The sequence below is a fragment of the Heptranchias perlo genome, chromosome 19 (genome assembly GCF_035084215.1).
Source record: "Heptranchias perlo isolate sHepPer1 chromosome 19, sHepPer1.hap1, whole genome shotgun sequence".
Taxonomy (NCBI): Eukaryota; Metazoa; Chordata; class Chondrichthyes; order Hexanchiformes; family Hexanchidae; genus Heptranchias; species Heptranchias perlo.
The window spans coordinates 596,048-617,714 of NC_090343.1; the positions used below are offsets into that span (position 1 = coordinate 596,048).

Here is a 21,667-nt window from a genome sequence, read left to right on the forward strand (position 1 = left end):
CCTACTGCACATATGTGATGCATGCCCTGTGGCTACAGCACAGGTAGTGGCAGGTTGAGTGAGGCTGACCGTGAGAGAGATGCATGAGAGGGTGAGTTTGAGATAGAGCCATGAGATTGTATGAGGATTGGGTTGAGTGGTAGTGGTGGGATGAGTACTGGCGAGGTGAGTAAGTGCAGGTAAGATGAGGATGAGGTTTGAGTGGGTGTGAGGGGTGATGTGACAGAGTAGTGTTGGCAGTGCAGAAGGAGATGTGGGGTGGGGGCGGTGATGTGGCAGACGGAGTGTAGGGGAATGAGTAAGTGTACTCACTTTGGCTGACCTACTGATGTCATTGCAGCGCCTCCTGCACTGTATGCAGGTGGGCGATATGTTGGTGGTGCTGGTGACCTCCTCTGCCACCTCGAGCCAGGCCTTCGTGGTGGCAGAGGCAGGCCGCTTCCTCCCGCCCACCGGGGGGAGGATCTCTGTCCTCCCCCTCCTCCTCACCCCATCCAGTAGGACCTGGAATGAGGCATCATTAAACCAGGGAGCAGCCTTTCCCCGGGGCTGCTCCATGCTGTAATTTTGCATATTTTCTGCAGCGTCAGTCAGTGGAGGACTGCCCCTTTAAATAAGGCTCCTCCAGCTGACAGTGTATGATGCGGGTGTGCAGTCTGCCCGCTGCGCAGCTTTCCAGCGCGAAACCCGGAAGCCAAGGTAAGTGGCTCCAATTTACTTATGATCGCATGGGGAACCCACCGATTTCACTGGGCGAGTTACCCACGCGCCCAGTCGACCCCCCCGCTGGCAACCCACCTCCCTCCTAATATCGGGCCCTAACTGTCTAATCACCACTAAACACACAATTACAAGCAGCAAAAACCATCGAGATTAACATAAAATTGGGAACGATTGAAATATGAAAGAGAAAGAACATTCTGGAAGTGCACAGGATATTTAAGGCAGGAGATTTTGAGGGGATTCTTCATCAGAAGCAAAATGTTCTGATGAAGAATCTCATTTTAAGCATTGGCCTATCCTGATTCCTGCGACACGTCCAGCAGTTTCTGCTTTTTCTTTGATAAAAATCCAATTCACAACTTAATTTACTAACATTTTACAGCAGTGGGGGAGGGGGAAACGTGGGTCCGATCGCGGGCGCGGGTCGGGCCGTGGGTCCGATCGCGGGCGCGGGTCGGGCCGTGGGTCCGATCGCGGGCGCGGGTCGGGCCGTGGGTCCGATCGCGGGCGCGGGTCGGGCCGTGGGTCCGATCGCGGGCGCGGGTCGGGCCGTGGGTCCGATCGCGGGCGCGGGTCGGGCCGTGGGTCCGATCGCGGGCGCGGGTCGGGCCGTGGGTCCGATCGCGGGCGCGGGTCGGGCCGTGGGTCCGATCGCGGGCGCGGGTCGGGCCGTGGGACGGATCGCGGGCGTGGGTCGGGCCGTGGGACGGATCGCGGGCGTGGGTCGGATCGCGAGTCAGATCGTGGGTCGGACTGTGGGTCGGATCGCGGGTCGGATCGGACTGTGGGTCGGATCGCGGGAGTGGATTGGATCGCGGGCGTGGGTCGGATCGCGGGTCGGATCGCGGGCGTGGGTCGGATCGCGGGACGGATCGCGGGCGTGGATTGGATCGCGGGCGTGGGTCGGATCGCGGGTTGGATCGCGGGCGTGGATTGGATCGCGGGCGTGGGTCGGATCGCGGGTCGGATCGCGGGCGTGGGTCGGATCGCGGGTCGGATCGCGGGCGTGGGTCGGATCGCGGGCGTGGGTCGGATCGCGGGCGTGGGTCGGATCGCGGGTCGGATCGCGGGTCGGATCGCGGGCCGGATCGCGGGCCGGATCGCGGGCGTGGGTCGGATCGCGGGCGTGGGTCGGATCGCGGGCGTGGGTCGGATCGCGGGCGTGGGTCGGATCGCGGGTCGGATCGCGGGTCGGATCGCGGGCGTGGGTCGGATCGCGGGCGTGGGTCGGATCGCGGGCGTGGGTCGGATCGCGGGACGGATCGCGGGCGTGGGTCGGATCGCGGGCGTGGGTCGGATCGCGGGTCGGATCGCGGGCGTGGGTCGGATCGCGGGCGTGGGTCGGATCGCGGGTCGGATCGCGGGTCGGACTGTGGGTCGGATCGCGGGCGTGGGTCGGATCGCGGGCGTGGGTCGGGCCGTGGGTCCGATCGCGGGCGCGGGTCGGGCCGTGGGTCCGATCGCGGGCGCGGGTCGGGCCGTGGGTCCGATCGCGGGCGCGGGTCGGGCCGTGGGTCCGATCGCGGGCGCGGGTCGGGCCGTGGGACGGATCGCGGGCGTGGGTCGGGCCGTGGGACGGATCGCGGGCGTGGGTCGGATCGCGAGTCAGATCGGACTGTGGGTCGGATCGCGGGAGTGGATTGGATCGCGGGCGTGGGTCGGATCGCGGGTCGGATCGCGGGCGTGGGTCGGATCGCGGGACGGATCGCGGGCGTGGATTGGATCGCGGGCGTGGGTCGGATCGCGGGTTGGATCGCGGGCGTGGATTGGATCGCGGGCGTGGGTCGGATCGCGGGTCGGATCGCGGGCGTGGGTCGGATCGCGGGTCGGATCGCGGGCGTGGGTCGGATCGCGGGCGTGGGTCGGATCGCGGGTCGGATCGCGGGTCGGATCGCGGGCCGGATCGCGGGCCGGATCGCGGGCGTGGGTCGGATCGCGGGCGTGGGTCGGATCGCGGGCGTGGGTCGGATCGCGGGCGTGGGTCGGATCGCGGGTCGGATCGCGGGTCGGATCGCGGGCGTGGGTCGGATCGCGGGCGTGGGTCGGATCGCGGGCGTGGGTCGGATCGCGGGACGGATCGCGGGCGTGGGTCGGATCGCGGGCGTGGGTCGGATCGCGGGTCGGATCGCGGGCGTGGGTCGGATCGCGGGCGTGGGTCGGATCGCGGGTCGGATCGCGGGTCGGACTGTGGGTCGGATCGCGGGCGTGGGTCGGATCGCGGGCGTGGGTCGGATCGCGGGTCGGATCGCGGGCGTGGGTCGGATCGCGGGCGTGGGTCGGATCGCGGGCGTGGGTCGGATCGCGGGCGTGGGTCGGATCGCGGGCGTGGGTCGGATCGCGGGCGTGGGTCGGACCCAGTGCATTGATTCACCCTCCAACCTATTCTATTGCCAGAGACACGGCAAAACAGCAGCTGCTTTAAGGTTTGGTTTCATCACCACCTGAGCCCAGTGATTCCTGACTGATGATGTGATGCCTAAAATACAGAACACAGCGGGTGAAAATGGACAGCAGATCCCTGTGTGGTTCGCAGTCTACGTTTATTATTTTACTCCCTTCCCCTGAAGGTGCGGTGTTTCACTGCCTCCAGTATTTCACAAGAGGCCAGCCTTCATGTGTGAAACGAGATGGTGAATGTCAGCAGGCTATTCTACCATGGAGAACATCACACCGGAGACAGTCCCCTGCGATGAAATGTCCACATTGTATGCAAGCTTTCTAGCAGGCCTCGTTCAGGAGTGAGGAGAGAGTGGGCAAAATTTCTTTATGCTGAGGGTTGCTGGAGCTTCAGAAGAATATACAGAAAAGCCAGCACAGACACGATGGGCCAATGGCCTCCTGTGCTGTAAAACTCTGGTTCTGGGGGACTGGGGCTGATTTTTATTTCCCTAATGCAAGGGCACTGAGACCAGTGAACTCAGCGCACACTGGGAACTGAACCTGGGCCTGGTCTATATGACTTAGTGCTACTCTGAGTGATGCAATTCACTAACTTGCATAAACACTAGGCAGCTGCTTCCAGTGCTTCATGCATTCCCGTGTTCTCCTTTCTATAGTTTATATGTTTTCCTTACTTTGGGATTTGGGATCAGCAGCTTCAGATTTTGGATTCTCCTCGAGTTCCTTAATGGAAAACTGTTGTAGGCTTGTGACGGTATAGGAACCCACAAGGACTGTGCGCCCAAACGCACGCTGCTCCATCACGAAGATACACAGCGGGGGGTGAAGGTACATCTGCTCTGGGAGTTCCTATGAAGCAAAAGTTCCAATTGTTAATAAAAATCCTAATTAAACCTACCTCCATAGCATTTCGTTGATGTGTAAGCTGTGAGGAGGACACAAAGGGTCGACAAACGGATATAGACAGGTTAAGTGAGTGGGCAAGAAGGTGGCAGATGGAGTATAATGTGGGGAATTGTGAGGTTATTCACTTTGGTAGGAAGAATAGAAAAACAGAATATTTTTTAAATGGTGAGAAACTATTAAATGTTGGTGTTCAGAGAGACTTGGGTGTCCTTGTACATGAAACACAAAAAGTTAGCATGCAGGAACAGCAAGCAATTAGGAAGGCAAATAGCATGTTGGCCTTTATTGCAAGGGGGATGGAGTACAAGAGGAAGGAAGTCTTTGGTGAGACCTCACCTGGAGTACTGGGTACAGTTTTCGTACACTTGCCTTAGAGGCGGTGCAACGAAGGTTCACTAGATTAATTCCTGGGATGAGAGGGTTGTCCAATGAGGAGAGGTTGAGCAGAATGGGACGATACTCTCTGGAGTTTAGAAGAATGAGAGGGGATCTCATTGAAACATAAGATTATGAGGGGGCTTGACAGGGTAGATGCTGATAGGTTGTTTCCCCTGGTTGGAGATTCTAGAACTGGAGGGAATTTTTTTTAAAAATTCGTTCACGGGATGTGGGCGTCGCTGGCGAGGCCGGCATTTATTGCCCATCCCTAATTGCCCTCGAGAAGGTGGTGGTGAGCCGCCTTCTTGAACCGCTGCAGTCCGTGTGGTGACGGTTCTCCCACAGTGCTGTTAGGAAGGGAGTTCCAGGATTTTGACCCAGCAACAATGAAGGAACGGCGATATATTTCCAAGTCGGGATGGTGTGTGACTTGGAGGGGAACGTGCAGGTGGTGTTGTTCCCATGTGCCTGCTGCCCTTGTCCTTCTAGGTGGTAGAGGTCGCGGGTTTGGGAGGTGTTGTCGAAGAAGCCTTGGCGAGCCTCTCATTCTTCGACACTCTAGCGAATACAGGCCTAGTCTACTCAATTTCTCCTCATACGGCAATCCTGCCATCCCAGAAATCAGATTGGTGAATCTTCGTTGCACTCCCTCTATGGCAAGTATATCCAAAATTGTACACAATACTCCAGAGGTGCGGTCTCACTAAGGCCCTATATAATTGCAGTAAATCATCTTTACTCCTGTACTCAAATCCTCTTGTAATAAAGGCCAACATACCACGAGGCCATAAGAGATAGGAGCAGGAGTAGGCCATTCGGCCCCTCGAGCCTGCTCCGCCATTCAATGAGATCATGGCTGATCTGATTTTTACCTCAACTCCACTTTCCCGCCTTTTCCCCATATCCTTTGACTCCCTTACTGATCAAAAATTTGTCTAACTCAGCCTTGAATGTATTCAATGACTCAGCCTCCACAGCTTTTTGGGGTAAAGAATTCCAAAGATTCATGACCCTATGGGAGAAGAAATTCCTCCTCATTTCCGTCTTAAACGGGCGACCCCTTATTCTGAGACTATGTCCCCTCGTTTTAGATTCCCCCATGAGGGGGATTCCCCCTTTCAGTATCTCCCCTATCGAGTCCCCTCAGAATCTTGTATGTTTCAATAAGATCTCCTCTCATTCTTCTAAACTCCAATGAGTATAGACCCAACCTGTTCAATCTTTCCTCATAAGACAACCCTTCCATACCCGGAATCAACCGAGTGAACCTTCTCTGAACTGCCTCCAATGCAAGCATGTCCATCCTTAAATAAGGGCACCAGAACTGTACGCAGTACTCCAGGTGTGGTCTCACCAGCACCCTGTACAGTTGTAGCATGACTTCCCTGCTTTTATACTCCATCCCCCTGGAAATAAAGGCCAATATTCCATTTGCCTTCTGGATTACCTGCTGCACCTGTATGTCGACTTTCTGTGTTTCATGTACGAGGACACCCAGATCCCTCTGTACCGCAGCATTTTGTAGTATTTCTCCATTCAAATAATATTTTGCTTTTTTATTTTTCCTCCCCAAGTGGATGACTTCACATTTTCCCACATTATATTCCATCTGACAAATTTTTGCCCATTCGCTTAACCTGTCAATATCCCTTTGCAGACACTTTGTGTCCTCATCACAACTTGCTTTTCCACCTATCTTTGTATCATCAGCAAATTTGGCCACAAGACACTCTGTTCCTTCATCCAAGTCACTGATATATATTGTAAATAGTTGAGGCCCCAGCACTGAGCCCTGCGGCACCCCACTAGTTACAGATTGACATTTTGAAAATGACCCTTTTATCCCGACTCTTTGGGCTCGATTTTCGCACCCCCGATTGGGTGCGTTCGTGGCGGGGAGGCTGCGAAAATCGGGGATTCCTGGGGGTGGGGGGTCTGGAGCCCGGCTCCAACCCGCCCACCTCCGGGTTCCCCAGTGACACGCTGACTTGCGCGCACAGCCCCCGCATGCAGGACTCCCGCCGGCAATTAAAGCCGGTGGGGTGCCACTTAAAGTACTGAAACAGGAACTTCAGGTTGTTTACAGACCTGATATTTTAGGAGGGGTGGGATTTTGAAATGAACTGAGACTGTTTCCCGTACTGGGGGAAACACTCCCAGTTCAAATGGACATGTTGCAGCCATCAGCCTGTGGCAGCTGCAAAGGTCCATTTGACAGGTATTGGGGGGAGACCCTCACTCATTGCAGGAGGCCACTCTGTCACTTTGGACAAAGTTTGGCCTCCACCACCCTCCCCCTAACAATTAAATGCATAAACTTGCACACTTACCCCGGTGTCCAGACACATTTACCTACCTTGTGGACCCCTTCAAACGTACATCTTCCGGATGGGGACCGCTGTAGCTGCAGTCATGGCCTCCTCGGAGGGCGAACAGCATCACCAGCCTCGCTGGCCACGCCGTCCACCTCTGACACGTGAAGCCCCACAACACAGTGCTGTGACACATCCACCTGCACAGCAGGAGGGAGGGCAACCGCAGAGAGAGATGCGTCGCAGAGGGCACTACCCTCGCCACAGGGTCCACAGACTGAGGCTCAGCTTCCTGGACCTCTCTGAGCAGCAGTGCACATGGAGGCTCAGAGTCACTCGACATGTAGTCGTGGACATCTGCAGCCTCCTTCATGCCGAGCTGCTCCCGGCTGGCCCGAGCACCATCTTCTTACCTGTCGCTGTCAAAGTCACCACTGCCCTCAACAACTTCTCCTCCGCATCCTTCCAGGGTGCCACCGGGGACATCACCGACGTCTCTCAGTCGTCTGCACAAAAGAGCCCTGCAAATGCACCTACACCCACTCTGCAGTGACACAATGGGTGGCATCAAGTGTGCGTGTTCATGGTGAACCCCATGAAAGGGACCTATTCCACAAGCCAGTCAAGAATGGGCAAGACGTGGCAGTAGTGGTGATAAGCACTATAAATAAAAGCAATATAAATAAACAACATGACAAATCGTCAGACACCCTTGTGCATTCCCTTTGTGCTCACAAAACCTTCACCTTGCGTTTCCGGGAACCCCTACGTGGTGCTACCCCTGTGGCTTCAGCAGAGGTAGTGGCAGGTTGCTCTTGTTCATGCCCTGACCGATGAGATGCTTTGGGCCGACGCCCTCTGGGTTTCGGTGCCCGTGTGGGCCCCTCCAAAGACTGCTCCACCTGCACCTGTGCAGGGGCAGACTCGGCCACCCGGAGAGGGGGCAGCATTGCGGGTACTGGTTGAGAGGGGGGCAACGGGTGAGACATGGAAGCGCTTTGAGTGGCGTCCCCACTTCCATGTCCCCTTTCACCATCATCCCTCTCGTGGCCCAGGCCCACATCACTCCTTCCACCCTGCTGGAGAGCAGTTTGGAGGGCTTGTGTGAGGCCTTGAAAGGCCATTTGTAAAGTATCTGTCAGCCTGTTTAAGGCGGCAGAATGTTGCTCACCCTGAATCCGAACGGCCGTTGTCAGGGCCTGAATGGACTCATTGTTGAGCCGTGCTTGACGCTCGAGGGAGGCTAGCCTTCCCTCCACCGCAGACATTCCCGCACCTACCCACGATACTATCTCACACTCATTGTGAGTGTGGGAGTTTAAGGGTTAATCTCTTTAAAATCTCGTGTAAATTGCTATCAACTGTTTAAGTTCAATTTTAAAGTTTAAATTGTTAAGTTTCTGTCAGGCTTCAGCAGAGAGAGCTGCTGTAGCAAGTTAATTGGTTAGCTAGATTAAACTGGTACCTGAAGGTGGGGCAGGCCTGACTCATGTGAGTCACAAACTGTAGAAAAACAGGGGCCTGTTGGTGCAAACCGAGCACGGAGTGCGGCGGAGCACAGAGTGATCAGCTGAGAGTTTGGTGAGTGTGGGAGTTCGGGGAAGTGGGGGAAGGAGGTGCTGCTTTGCTTTGCTTTGCCAAACTTTTTCCCCAGAGCGGCGGCGGACCTGAGCGGCAGAAGACTGAGAGTCGGGAATAAAAGCAGCAGCAGACCTGCAACAAGAGAAAACTACTGTGCGACGTCACAGGTGAGGCAGGAGAGTCCGAGAGGTGAGCACAGGACAAAAGGAGAGACCGAGAGCGGGAGGAGAGTGAGAGGTGAACGCAGTGTAAATCTAAGGCAAGTCATGGCAGCAGAGCTCGCACCTGTGATATGCTCCTCCTGCACTATGTGGGAAGTCATGGACACTACCGGTGTCCCTGGCGACCGTGTCTGCAGGAAGTGTGTCCAGCTGCACCTACTGACTAACCGTATTTCGGAGCTGGAGCTGCGGGTGGATTCACTGTGGAGCATCCGCGATGCTGAGATTATCGTGGATAGCACGTTCAGTGAGGTGGTCACACCGCAGGTAAAGATTACGCAGGCAGAAAGGAAATGGGTGACCGCCAGGAAGAGTAAAAGGACTAGGCAGGTAGACCAGGAGTCCCCTGGGGCCATCTCCCTCTCAAACAGATATACCGCTTTGGGTACTGTTGGGGGAGATGGCTTATCAGGGGAAAGCAGCAAGAGCCAGGTTCGGGGCACCATGGGTGGCTCTGCTGCACAGTAAAGGGAGGAAGAAGAGTGGCAGGGCTATAGTGATCGGGGATTCAATTGTAAGGGGAACAGATAGGCGTTTCTGCGGCCGCAAATGTGACTCCAGGATGGTATGTTGCCTCCCTGGTGCTAGGGTCAAGGATGTTGCAGAGCGGCTGCAGGGCATTCTGGAGGGGGAGGGTGAACAGCCAGTAGTCGTGGTCCATATCGGTACCAACGAGATAGGTAAAAAAAGGGATGAGGTCCTGCAAGGTGAATTCAAGGAGTTAGGAGATAAATTAAAAAGCAGGACCTCAAAGGTAGTGATCTCAGGATTATTACCAGTGCCACGTGCTAGTGAGTATAGGAACAGGAGAATAGACAGGATGAATGCATGGCTGCAGGGATGGTGTAGGAGGGAGGGATTTAGATTCCTGAGACATTGGGACCGGTTCTGGAGAAGGTGGGACCTGTACAAGCGGGACGGGTTACACCCGAGCAGGACCGGGACCAATGTCCTCGCGGGGGTGTTTGCTAGTGCTGTTGGGGAAGGTTTAAACTAGAGTGGCAGGGGGATGGGAACCTGAGCGGGGAGTCAGAAGGGAGTAAAGTTGAGAGCAGCAAGAGAGGGGAAGACCCAGGGGAAATTTACAATGCAAATAGTACAAACAGTTGTTCAAGAACAAGTGAAAGGGAAAAGCGTAGAGCAGCAGAAAGAAAGTGTACTTTAGGCAATACAGATATAGTGAAAACTAGAAGGCGTAAGGCGATTAACCCAGCATCAAAGCTGAAGGTCAGGCTAGGGTGTGTGGCCTAACTAATAGTTCAATATACAAATGCACGGAGTATAAGGAATAAATTAAATGAACTACAGGTTCAAATTCAAATTGGAGGGTATGACATGATAGCTATCACCGAGACATGGCTGCAGGATGGTCAGGATTGGGAACTAAATATACCAGGTTATAAGGTCGACAGGAGAGACAGGGAAAATGGAAGAAGGGGAGGAGTAGCCTTAGTGATTAGAGATGAAATCACTTCAATGATAAAGGAGGATATAACGAGAGGTAAGCAGCCAACAGAGACCTTATGGGTTGAATTGAGAAATAGGAAAGGATCTAAGACTATAGTGGGAGTTGTGTATAGGAGCCCTGGCAGCAGCTCTGAAGTGCTAGATTGTATAAATGCAGAGATTAGACAAGCGTGTAAGAAAGGCATAGTGGTCTTAATGGGGGACTTTAACCTTCACATAGATTGGGGAAAGCAGACTAGCAACTGTCAGAAAGGTAGTGAATTTCTTGAGTGTGTCCGGGATAGTTTTCTACAGCAGTATGTCCTAGAGGCAACAAGGGGGCAAGCCACACTAGATTTAGTAATGAGTCATGAACCTGATTTAGTTAACAGCTTAACTGTACGTGAACATCTATCCAATAGCGATCATAACATGATCGAGTTCAATGTAGTGTTGGAAAGGGAAAAAAGTGAGTCAGCTGCTAAGATTCTAGACTTGGGTAAGGCCGACTTCAATGGGATGAGACAGAGACTGTCCACAGTAAACTGGGCAAATCTGTTAATGGGTAAAACGACTGATGATCAGTGGGAAATGTTTAAAGAAACATTTAACGTGATACAGAAACGGTTTATACCCCTGAGGGGCAAGAACTCTACTTGCCAAAAAAAAAAACAGCCATGGACAACTAAAGAGGTAAGGGACAGTATAAGACATAAGGAAAGGGCATACAAAAAGGCAAAAAAATGGCACAGATCCTGGCGAATGGGAAAGATACAAAGATCAACAAAGGGTCACAAGACAGATAGTAAGAGCTACAAAAAGAGAGTATGAAAAGAAACTTGCAAGGGATATCAAAACCAATACGAAGAACTTTTATAGTTATATTAGGAAAAAGAGGGTGGTCAGGAGCAGTGTTGGCCCCTTAAAAACTGAAAGTGGGGATATTGTCATTGACAATGGGGAAATGGCGGACATGTTGAACAATTACTTTGCGTCAGTATTCACAGCAGAAAAAGAGGATAGCATGCCGGAAATCCCAAGAAAACTAATACTGAATCGGGGACAGGGACTCAATAAAATTAACATAAGTAAAGCAACAGTAATGAAGAAAATAATAGCACGAAAGAGTGACAAATCCCCAGGACCAGATGGTTTCCATCCCAGGGTTTTTAAGGAAGTAGGTGAGCACATTGCAGATGCCCTAACTATAACCTTTCAAAGTTCTCTAGATTCAGGAACTGTCCCTCTAGATTGGAAAATTGCAAATTTCACTCCGCTTTTTAAGAAAGGAGAGAGAGGGAAACCAGGGAATTATAGACCAGTTAGCCTAACATCTGTTGTGGGGAAAATGCTGGAGTCTATAATTAGGGATAGGGTGACTGAACACGTCGATAAGTTTCAGTTAATCAGAGAGAGCCAGCATGGATTTGTGAAAGGTAGGTCGTGCCTGACAAACCTGATTGAATTTTTTGAAGAGGTGACTAAATTAGTGGACAGGGAAATGTCAATGGATGTTATTTATATGGACTTCCAGAAGGCATTTGATAAAGTCCCACATATGAGACTGTTAGCTAAGATAGAAGCCCATGGAATCGAGGGAAAAGTACAGACTTGGTTCGGAAGTTGGCTGAGCAAAAGGCGACAGAGAGTAGGGATAATGGGAAGGTACTCACATTGGCAGGATGTGACTGGTTGAGTCCCGCAGGAATCTGTCTTGGGGCCTCAATTATTCACAATATTTATTAACGACTTAGATGAAGGCATAGAAAGTCTCATATCTAAGTTTGCCGATGACACAAAGATTGGTGGCATTGTAAGCAGTGTAGATGAAAACATAAAATTACAAAGGTATATTGATAGATTAGGTGAATGGGCAAAACTGTGGCAAATGGAATTCAATGTAGACAAATGTGAGGTCATCCACTTTGGATCAAAAAAGGATAGAACAGGGTACTTTCTAAATGGTAAAAAGTTAAAAACAGTGGATGTCCAAAGGGACTTAGGGGTTCAGGTACATAGATCATTGAAGTGTCATGAACAGGTGCAGAAAATAATCAGTAAGGCTAATGGAATGCTGGCCTTTCTATCTGGAGGACTGGAGTGCAAGGGGACAGAAGTTATGCTGCAGCTATACAAAACCGTGGTTAGACCGCACCTGGAGTAATGTGAGCAGTTCTGGGCACTGCACCTTCGGAAGGACATATTGGCCTTGGAGGGAGTGCAGCGTAGGTTTACTGGAATGATACCCGGACTTCAAGGGTTAAGTTACGAGGAGAGATTACACAAATTGGGGTTTTTTCTCTCGAGTTTCGAAGGTTAAGGGGTGATCTGATCGAAGTTTATAAGATATTAAGGGGAACAGGTAGGGTGGATCGAGAGAAACTATTTCCGCTAGTTCGGGATTCTAGGAGTAGGGGGCACAGTCTAAAAATTAGAGCCAGACCTTTCAGGAGCGAGATTAGAAAACATTTCTACACACAAAGGGTGGTAGAAGTTTGGAACTCTCTTCCGCAAACGGCAATTGATACTAGCTCAATTGCTAAATTTAAATCTGAGATGGATAGCTTTTTGGCAATCAAAGGTATTAAGGGATATGGGCCAAAGGCAGGTATATGGAGTTAGATCACAGATCAGCCATGATCTTATCAAATGTCGGAACAGGCATGAGGGGCTGAATGGCCTACTCCTGTTCCTATGTTCCTATGGCTTCACGTCCCTGTGACACTATCTCGGAGATACCCTCCTGTACGTGTGCCATCATTCCCTTCATGCAGGAGGTAAAAGGATTGGAAAACCGCAAACATAACACCCCTATTCAAGAGGGGAGTGAGAGAGAAAGCAGGTAACTATAGAGCAGTTAGCCGAACATCTGCCATTGGGAAGTAGTAGCAGGACATTTGGAGACTCATAATACAATCAAGGAGAGTCAACATGGTTTTATGAAGGGGAAATCATGTCTGACAAATTTATTAGAGTTCTTTGAGGAAGTAACGGGCAGTCCGCCCGCCACGCAGCTTTCCAGCGCGAAACCCGGAAGCAAAGGTAAGTGGCTCCAATTATCCTGCAATTCCGTGCGGAGCACACTGATTTCACCGGGCGCGTTACCCACGTGCCCAGTCAACCCCCCGCTGAGAACCCGCCGCCCTGCTAATATTGGGCTCTTTGTTTTCTGTTAGTTAGCCAATCCTCTATCCATGCCAGTATATTACCCCCAACACCATGAGCTCTTATCTTGTGCAGTAACCTTTTATGTGGCACCTTATCGAATGCCTTTTGGAAATCCAAATGCACTGCATCCATTGGTTCCCCTTTATCCACCCTGCCCGTTACTTCCTCAAAGAACTCTAATAAATTTGTCAGACATGATTTCCCCTTCATAAAACCATGTTGACTCTCCTTGATTGTATTATGAGTCTCCAAATGTCCTGCTACTACTTCCTTAATAATGGATTCTAGCATTTTCCCAATGGCAGATGTTCGGCTAACTGCTCTATAGTTACCTGCTTTCTCTCTCACTCCCCTCTTGAATAGGGGTGTTATGTTTGCGGTTTTCCAATCCTTTTACCTTCCTAATTGCTTGCTGCACCTGCATGTTAGCTTTCAGTGACTCATGTACAGCGACACCCAGGTCCCTTTGAACATCCACATTTCCCAATCTCTCACCATTTAAAAATACTCTGCATTTCTATTTTTCATACCAAAGTGGATAACTTCACATTTTTCCATCTGCCATGTTCTTATCCCCTTGAAGCCTCCTTGCATTCTCCTCACATTCCCACCTAGTTTTGTGTCATCAGCAAACTTGGAAATATTACATTTGGTTCCCTCATCCAAATCATTCATATAGATTGTGAATAACTGGGGCCCAACCACCAATCCCTGCGGTACCCCACTAGTCACAGTCTGCCAACCTGAAAAAGACCCATTTATTCCTACTCTCTGTTTTCTGTCTGTTAACCAATTCTCAATCCATGCCAGTATATTACCTCCAATTCCTTGTGCTCTAACTTTGTTCATCAAACTCCTGTGTGGGACCTTATCGAAAGCCTTCTGAAAATCCAAATACACCACATCCACTGGTTCTCCCTTATCTATTCTACTAGTTACATCCTCAAAGAACTCCAATAGGTTTGTCAAACATGATTTCCCTTTCATAAATCCATGTTAACGCTACCAAATCCTATTATTATTTTCTAAGTGTCGTGTTATCACATCCTTTATAATAGATTCTAGCATTTTCCCTACTACTGATGTCAGGCTAACAGGTCTGTAGTTCCCTGTTTTCTCTCTCTCTCTCTCTTTTCTTAAATAATGGGGTTACATTTGCTACCCTCCAATCTGCAGGAACCATTCCAGAATCTATAGAATTTTGGAAGATGACAACCAATGCATCCACTATCTCTATAGCCACCTCTTTCAAAATCCTGGGATGTAGATCATCAGGACCTTGGGATTTATCGACTTTCAGTCCTATTAATTTCTGTACGACTTTTTTTTTACTAATACTAATTTCTTTCAGTTCCTCATTCTCGCCAGACCCTTGGTTCTCTAGTATTTTTGGGAGGTTTTTTGTGTCTTCTTCCGTGAAGACAAACACAAAGTATTTGTTTAATTTCTCTGCCATTTCCTTATTCCCTATAAGGGACCCACATTTGCCTTCGCCAGTCTTTTCCTTTTTGCATACCTATAGAAGCTTTTACAGTCCATTTTTATGTTTCTCGCTTGTTTACTCTCATATTCTATTTTCCCTTTTTGTATCAATTTCTTGGTCCTCCTTTGCTGAATTCTAAAATCCTCCCATATTCTTAAATGTTCTTATGGCTGTGCACTGCCGCTCCGTGATTGGGCACAACAGCTCATCCTTGTACTTGGAGTCGAACACACCTTCGCAGCAATGAGAACCCAGCCAGTTCCTGTCAAACTGAACAATAGGGGCCCATTCTCCGGCCCCTGCCCTGCTCAGATGCCAGAAGAGTGCAGAGTGTTGAATGGTCCAATTCCAGGACCACTCTCTGGGAGGGATGAGAGCCCAATGATTGGCTCAGCAGTGGCAATGGCTGCTGTGGTCAGGGCTTGATATCTTCTGTCCAAAGCGGCTTTCACAGGCCTTAAGCTGATGTCCCAAAAAGCAACCAAGGGGGCTTACCCGCAGAGTTTCTGCCTCCAATCAGAGTGGCTGAGCTAAACAGCTTAAGGCCTGCTCCTTCTGAGTGCTCCTCCAAATGGGGGCCTGGCTGGTGAAACAACAGGAAAATGAGGGTGAGTGGGCAAGGACCACTCTCCTCCTGCACCTCTTTGGAATGCCAGGTCTGTGCCGATTGCAGACACACTCAGTCCAACCCCCATCAGGGCAAGCCTCAGTAATCCCAGGGCAACTTCAAGGGGATTCATGGCTCCCTGTTTTTCCTGGGGCTTAGTGCCAGTGAAGTCGGTGTGGCTGGGTGCAAACCTCGGGAATATTGATGCCAGATTCCTGGCAAACCCCAGGGACAATCACCACTATGTACTGGGATGGTGTAGTACCTGTGGGCTAGGAGACCAAACTCAGCCAGGCTTTCTGCTCCTGGTCACTGTTCAGTGACCTCTGTACCTCTGGACACTGTAGGAAGACTGGAAAGAGAGAAGAGGCACTGCTGTGATGTGCAGCCTTCTCCACTGTCCAATAGTCCATTTACACTAACTGTCTAGGTCCACATATGAAGAATTGCAGTTTGAGTTAGGTAGCAGAGGGTGCGAACCACATCGCAGAGAACCACATCGCAGAGAACCACATCGCAGAGAACCACATCGCAGAGAACCACATCGCAGAGAACCACATCGCAGAGAACCACATCGCAGAGAACCACATCGCAGCGAGTCACCGCTTTCGGGAGAGAAGGTAGAAATCCTCCATTTTGCAACTTTTTCACAAAACATTTGAATTGTGTGGTTAGGCCATTTGGGATGATTGTCCTGTTTTTTGTTCCTCCCAACACCTGTCACTGATAATCTCATGAGAGTAGCCCAATCAGCTATTGAATAACATCCACAGAATCCAGCAGCACTTGGAGCAATTTGTAATGTAACAGCGACAGCAACAGTATTTGCCTGACAGAGAGCAGCTTGGGACCCTAAGAAGTCATGATAGCAACAGCAGGTATTTAGCCCATCGCAGATTGTAGAACTACCATCATTGGAAAAAACACACTTTAAAATCCAAATAAACGATCAGCAGCCTTCTCAGTGTGAGATGGAGCCGTATAGACCAGGCAGGTCCCAGCTTCAATCTCAAGTCTATGCTCAGTTAGCTGCTGTCAGCCACAGTGGTAGTTGAATGCCTGAATTGGCTCAGTGTTCCTGGGTTAGGAAGGCAGGAGGGATTTAGCTCAGCATTCTGCTCCAGTTTGCTATCCGGGCATGTCTGGTCTTTTAAGGAAAAGATCAGGAGCAGAACAGACAGTTTAACACATCGCCATCTACAAGGACCCGTCCGAACCCCAATCCAAATATTTCATTACTCACAGCTTCAACTGCATATTTTCCAGAATAGTTTGTTACGTACCACTTCAAAATACTTCACGAGTTCACCAAAGTTAGGATTCTCCTTGTAATTTGCAATGATTTCAGACTCTACTTTCTGACCAGCGCATTCCATCGTCACTTGGGGCTGTTTCACTTCAAAAAGGTTTATACGTTTGAGGTCCCGAAGGCCCCAAAAAAGAACCTAGAAAAATAAAATGTCCTTTATCTGGTGTGTAGGCATGTGAAGGAATCAAAGGTCAGCACTGGAAATCTAATCTGTGGCAGAGCTGAGAGAGGTAACTGGTGTAATGGAACATGTCCCACATTTGGGTCAAGCTTTTCCTGATGCTTTTCTGCATCCACAGTAAATGAAAAATAGCTTGTTTTATGCTAGCTTCAAACTACAGTCCGACAGCACTGGACTTCAATTGGACAACAACAGTTTGCAACTCATTACGAGCTGGAATTCCTGATTGGATGCTCTCCACATTGTCCATCTTGACTGAGCCAATTCAACAGGGGAGTGAGGGAGGCAAAACTGGCCTCACAATTCATCTGGGACTCCTGGCATCCATCAGCATGGCTCAGGTATTAATCCACCCTCATAATAAATGGGTCAACAACTTCATTAAGATGGCAGAGAGAGGAATTCCACCCAAACATGTTAACCAATTGATGTAATTATGTAATTCACAGGGGAGTTAATATCCAGACGGAAATTTACCTCAATTCTGAACTTCTTGAGCTTTGGCCGGATTGTTGCAGGAATAATGAAACGGTTGCTACGCTCATCGAGGTATTCTGGATCCTTGGATTCCACGTCCTCCGGCAGAGAGGGCTAAAACGAGAGTCACGTATTTAAGAACTGAATTCTCCATTTTCTACCCTTGACCAAATCTTTTCTCCAGCTCTCACATGCCCTCTTGTGCTCACTTTTACTGTTCTAACTTCCTCCCACAATAACTTTGTGAACTCTTTCTGTTCTATAAAGGGTGATTGCATCATCCTGTGTTCCCAATCCTCTTTATTACAAAAACCAGCTATTTCCACCTCTGTTACATTGTCCATCTCCACCCCTATCTCAGCCCATCTGCTGCTGAAACTCTTAAACATGTCATCTCCAGACTCGATTATTCCAATGCTCTCCTGGAAGCCTTGCGTCCTCCACCCTCCAAAACGTTGCTGCCTGTACCCTACCCCACACTGGGTCTCCCCTCCTGCCCCTCCCTGCACCTAGTCTCCCCTCCCCGAGTCTCTCCATCGAGGTGGGTGTGCAGTTGAGTGGTGAGAGAGGCGGGCGCAATTGGGTGGAGAGAGAGATGGGCTTGCCTTAATGGGTAGTCCTAGCTGGACAAGCAGCAGGAAGTTGACAAGTGTTGTCTGCTGTTAATTTGCTACAAACAGGTTGTGTGCAAGGAGTAAAGTTAATAATCTGAGAATGTTTGTTTTTCTTACCTCTCCATATCCACTATAATCAAGTTCAATCAGTTCAAATGCAGCTAGTAGTTCTCCAGCCATTGTCCGGCCTTTGTAAATGTCGTGAAACTTTAAGGACGGTCTTGAGTAGCTTTCATCCTGCAGTTTAATAACAGGGGCTGCAAAAGCACGGCCAAGGAATTCTGGGCCTCCCTGTGTTTTTGAATAAAAGATAACATCAGACTCTGATTGCATCCAAAATTCATTCTATAAATATATCGTGATCCAATTTTGTTGTGGAACCAAAATGCAACATCACCAAATAGCTGGACATGGATTTGCGTTATCCCATTCAGCTCACTTCCCAATCTCTGCCACATAACTCTGTACAAGGGGCTGGCGGAGGTCAGGGGAAGGAGAAAGAGAGAGTTACTCCTAAATCCTCACCTAGAATTACTCGCACTAGCATTGAGATAATTGTATCCACCAGACCTGTACCCACCAGTACTGTACCCGTGTTATACAGTGACAGAACTGTACCCACCAGTACTGTACCCGTGTTATACAGTGGCAGACCTGTACCCACCAGTACTGTACCCGTGTTATACAGTGACAGAACTGTACCCACCAGTACTGTACCCCAGTGTTATACAGTGACAGACCTGTACCCACCAGTACTGTACCCGTGTTATACAGTGACAGAACTGTACCCACCAGTACTGTACCCGTGTTATACAGTGACAGACCTGCACCCCCAGTACTGTACCCGCGTTATAGTGACAGACCTGTACCCACCAGTACTGTACGCCAGTGTTATACAGTGACAGACCTGTACCCCCAGTACTGTACCCCAGTGTTATACAGTGACAGACCTGTACCCCCAGTACTGTACCCGTGTTATACAGTGACAGAACTGTAACTCCAGTACTGTACCCGTGTTATACAGTGACAGACCTGGACCCACCAGTAGTGTACCCCAGTGTTATACAGTGACAGACCTGTCCCCACCAGTACTGTACCCCAGTGTTATACAGTGACAGACCTGTACCCACCAGTACTGTACCCCAGTGTTATACAGTGACAGACCTGTACCCACCAGTACTGTACCCGTGTTATACAGTGACAGAACTGTACCCACCAATACTGTACCCGTGTTATACAGTGACAGAACTGTACCCACCAGTACTGTACCCGTGTTATACAGTGACAGACCTGCACCCCCAGTACTGTACCCGCGTTATAGTGACAGACCTGTACCCACCAGTACTGTACGCCAGTGTTATACAGTGACAGACCTGTACCCCCAGTACTGTACCCCAGTGTTATACAGTGACAGACCTGTACCCCCAGTACTGTACCTGTGTTATACAGTGACAGAACTGTAACTCCAGTACTGTACCCGTGTTATACAGTGACAGACCTGGACCCACCAGTAGTGTACCCCAGTGTTATACAGTGACAGACCTGTACCCACCAGTACTGTATCCCAGTGTTATACAGTGACAGACCTGTACCCACCAGTACTGTATCCCAGTGTTATACAGTGACAGACCTGTACCCACCAGTACTGTACCCCAGTGTTATACAGTGACAGAACTGTACCCACCAGTACTGTACCCCAGTATTATACAGGGACAAAATGCTCTCTCCAAACACAATACCGACTCTACAAAATCTATAATTGTACAGCTGGGTGTTCTTCACAGTTCAAAGGGACAGTACAAAATGTCATCCCCAGCATTACTTTTTTATCCTAGTGACAACTGTTAGACTTTTATTAAATTGCACTCGGCTGAGACTCACGAAGCTGTCGTAGTCGAAGATACTGATGATGATAATGGGGGGATCGTTCTTCAATTCCTCTTTACTTCCCTCAATCAGGATTTGATCAAACAGCAGCATCTCGCACCACGTCGGGGAAAGTGTTTCTTCCAGGTACTGTGAGGAATTGAAGGAAAACTCAAACCTGCTATGAATCCTGCATTTCAATTACATGCAATAAACTGAAACATCAACAGTCCCAGGGTCCTCAGTGAAATAAATCCCAAATCATGAAACTCAATCACAAAAATCTACAGGGTTTATTGGTCAGTGATGAGCAGCAAAAATCAGGAACTGTGAAATGGAAAACAATCAGCAAATTACATAGAATTACATTGAATGCACTGCACAGAAACAGGCCGTTCGGCCCCACAGGTCTGTGCCAGTGTTTATGCTCCACACGAGCCTCCTCCCTCCCTACTTCATCTCACCCTATCAACATATAGAATCTTAGAAAATTTACAGCACAGAAGGCGGCCATTCGGCCCATTGTGTCCGCGCCGGCTGAGAAACGAGGCACCCAGCCTAATCCCACTTTCCCGCATTTGGTCCGTAGCCCTGCAGGTCACAGCTCTTCAGGTGCACATCCAGGTATTTTATAAATGAGTTGAGTGTTTCTGCCTCTACCATCCTCTCAGGCAGTGAGTTCCAGACACCCACCACCCTCTGGGTGAAAAAAGTTTTCCTCATTTCCGCTCTAATCCTTCTACCAATCACTTTAAATCTATGCCCCCTGGTTATTGACCCCTCCACTAAGGGAAATAGGTCCTTCTATCCACTCTATCGAGGACCCTCATAATTTTGTACACCTCAATCAAATCACCCCTCAGCCTCCTCTGTTCCAAGGAAAACAACCCCAACCTATCCAATCTGTCATCATAGCTAAAATTCTCCAGTCCTGGCAACATCCTCGTAAATCTCCTCTGTACCCTCTCTAGTGCAATTACATCCTTCCTGTAATGTGGTGACCAGAACTGTGCACAGTATTCAAGCTCTGGCCTAACTAGCGTTTTATACAGTTCCAGCATAACCTCCCTGCTTTTATATTCTATGCCTCAGCTAATAAAGGAAAGCATTCCATATGCCTTCTTAACCACCTTATCTACCTGTCCTGCTACCTTCAGGGATCTGTGGACATGCTCTCCAAGGTCCCTCACTTCCTCTACACCTCTCAGTATCCTCCCATTTATTGTGTATTCCCTTGCCTTGTTTGCTCTCCTCAAATACATTACCTCACACTTCTCCGGATTGAACTCCATTTGCCACTTTTCTGCCCATCTGACCAGTCCATTGATATCTTCCTGCAGTCTACAGCTTTCCTCCTCCCTATCAACCGCACGGCCTATCTTTGTGTCATTCGCAAATTTCTTAATCATGCCCCCTATGTTTAAGTCCAAATTGTTAATGTATATCACAAAAAGCAAGGGACCGAGTACTGAGCCCTGCGGCACCCCACTGGAAACAGCCTTCCAGTCACAAAAACACCCATTGACCATTACCCTTTGCTTCCTGCCACTGAGCCAATTTTGGATCCAATTTGCCACATTCCCTTGGATCCCATGAGCTTGTACTTTTTTGACCAATCTGCCATGTGGGACCTCGTCAAAAGCCTTGCTAAAATCCATGTAGCCTACATCAACTACGCTACCCTCATCGATCCTCCTTGTCGCCTCCTCGAAAAGTTCAATCAAGATAGTCAGACACGATCTCCCCTGAACAAATCCGTGCCGACTGTCCTTGATTAGTCCGTGCCTTTCTAAGTGACAGTTTATCCTGTCCCTCAGAATAGATTCCAATAATTTGCCCACCACTGTGGTTAGGCTGACTGGCCTGTAATTACTCGGTCTATCCTTCGCTCCCTTTTTAAACAATGATACAACGTTAGCAGTCCTCCAATCCTCCGGCACTACGCCTGTATCCAGTAAAGTTTGGAAAATTATTGTTAAAGCCTCCGTTATTTCC

The 21,667-nt window shown here is 49.7% G+C and overlaps 1 protein-coding gene across 2 annotated transcripts in view; it reads right to left on the reverse strand.

Moving 5' to 3' along the window:
- Positions 1–21,667, reverse strand: part of fer1l4 (fer-1 like family member 4) — a 320,348-nt gene that overhangs the window by 169,118 nt on the left and 129,563 nt on the right. For both annotated transcript variants that reach the window (XM_068000123.1, XM_068000124.1), the window contains 5 exons: positions 19,688–19,822; positions 17,924–18,097; positions 17,193–17,306; positions 16,509–16,670; positions 3,798–3,972 (listed from right to left, as the gene is read on the reverse strand). In XM_068000123.1, coding sequence (XP_067856224.1) covers positions 3,798–3,972; positions 16,509–16,670; positions 17,193–17,306; positions 17,924–18,097; positions 19,688–19,822 — 760 coding nt within the window. The remainder of the gene's footprint in view (positions 1–3,797; positions 3,973–16,508; positions 16,671–17,192; positions 17,307–17,923; positions 18,098–19,687; positions 19,823–21,667) is intronic.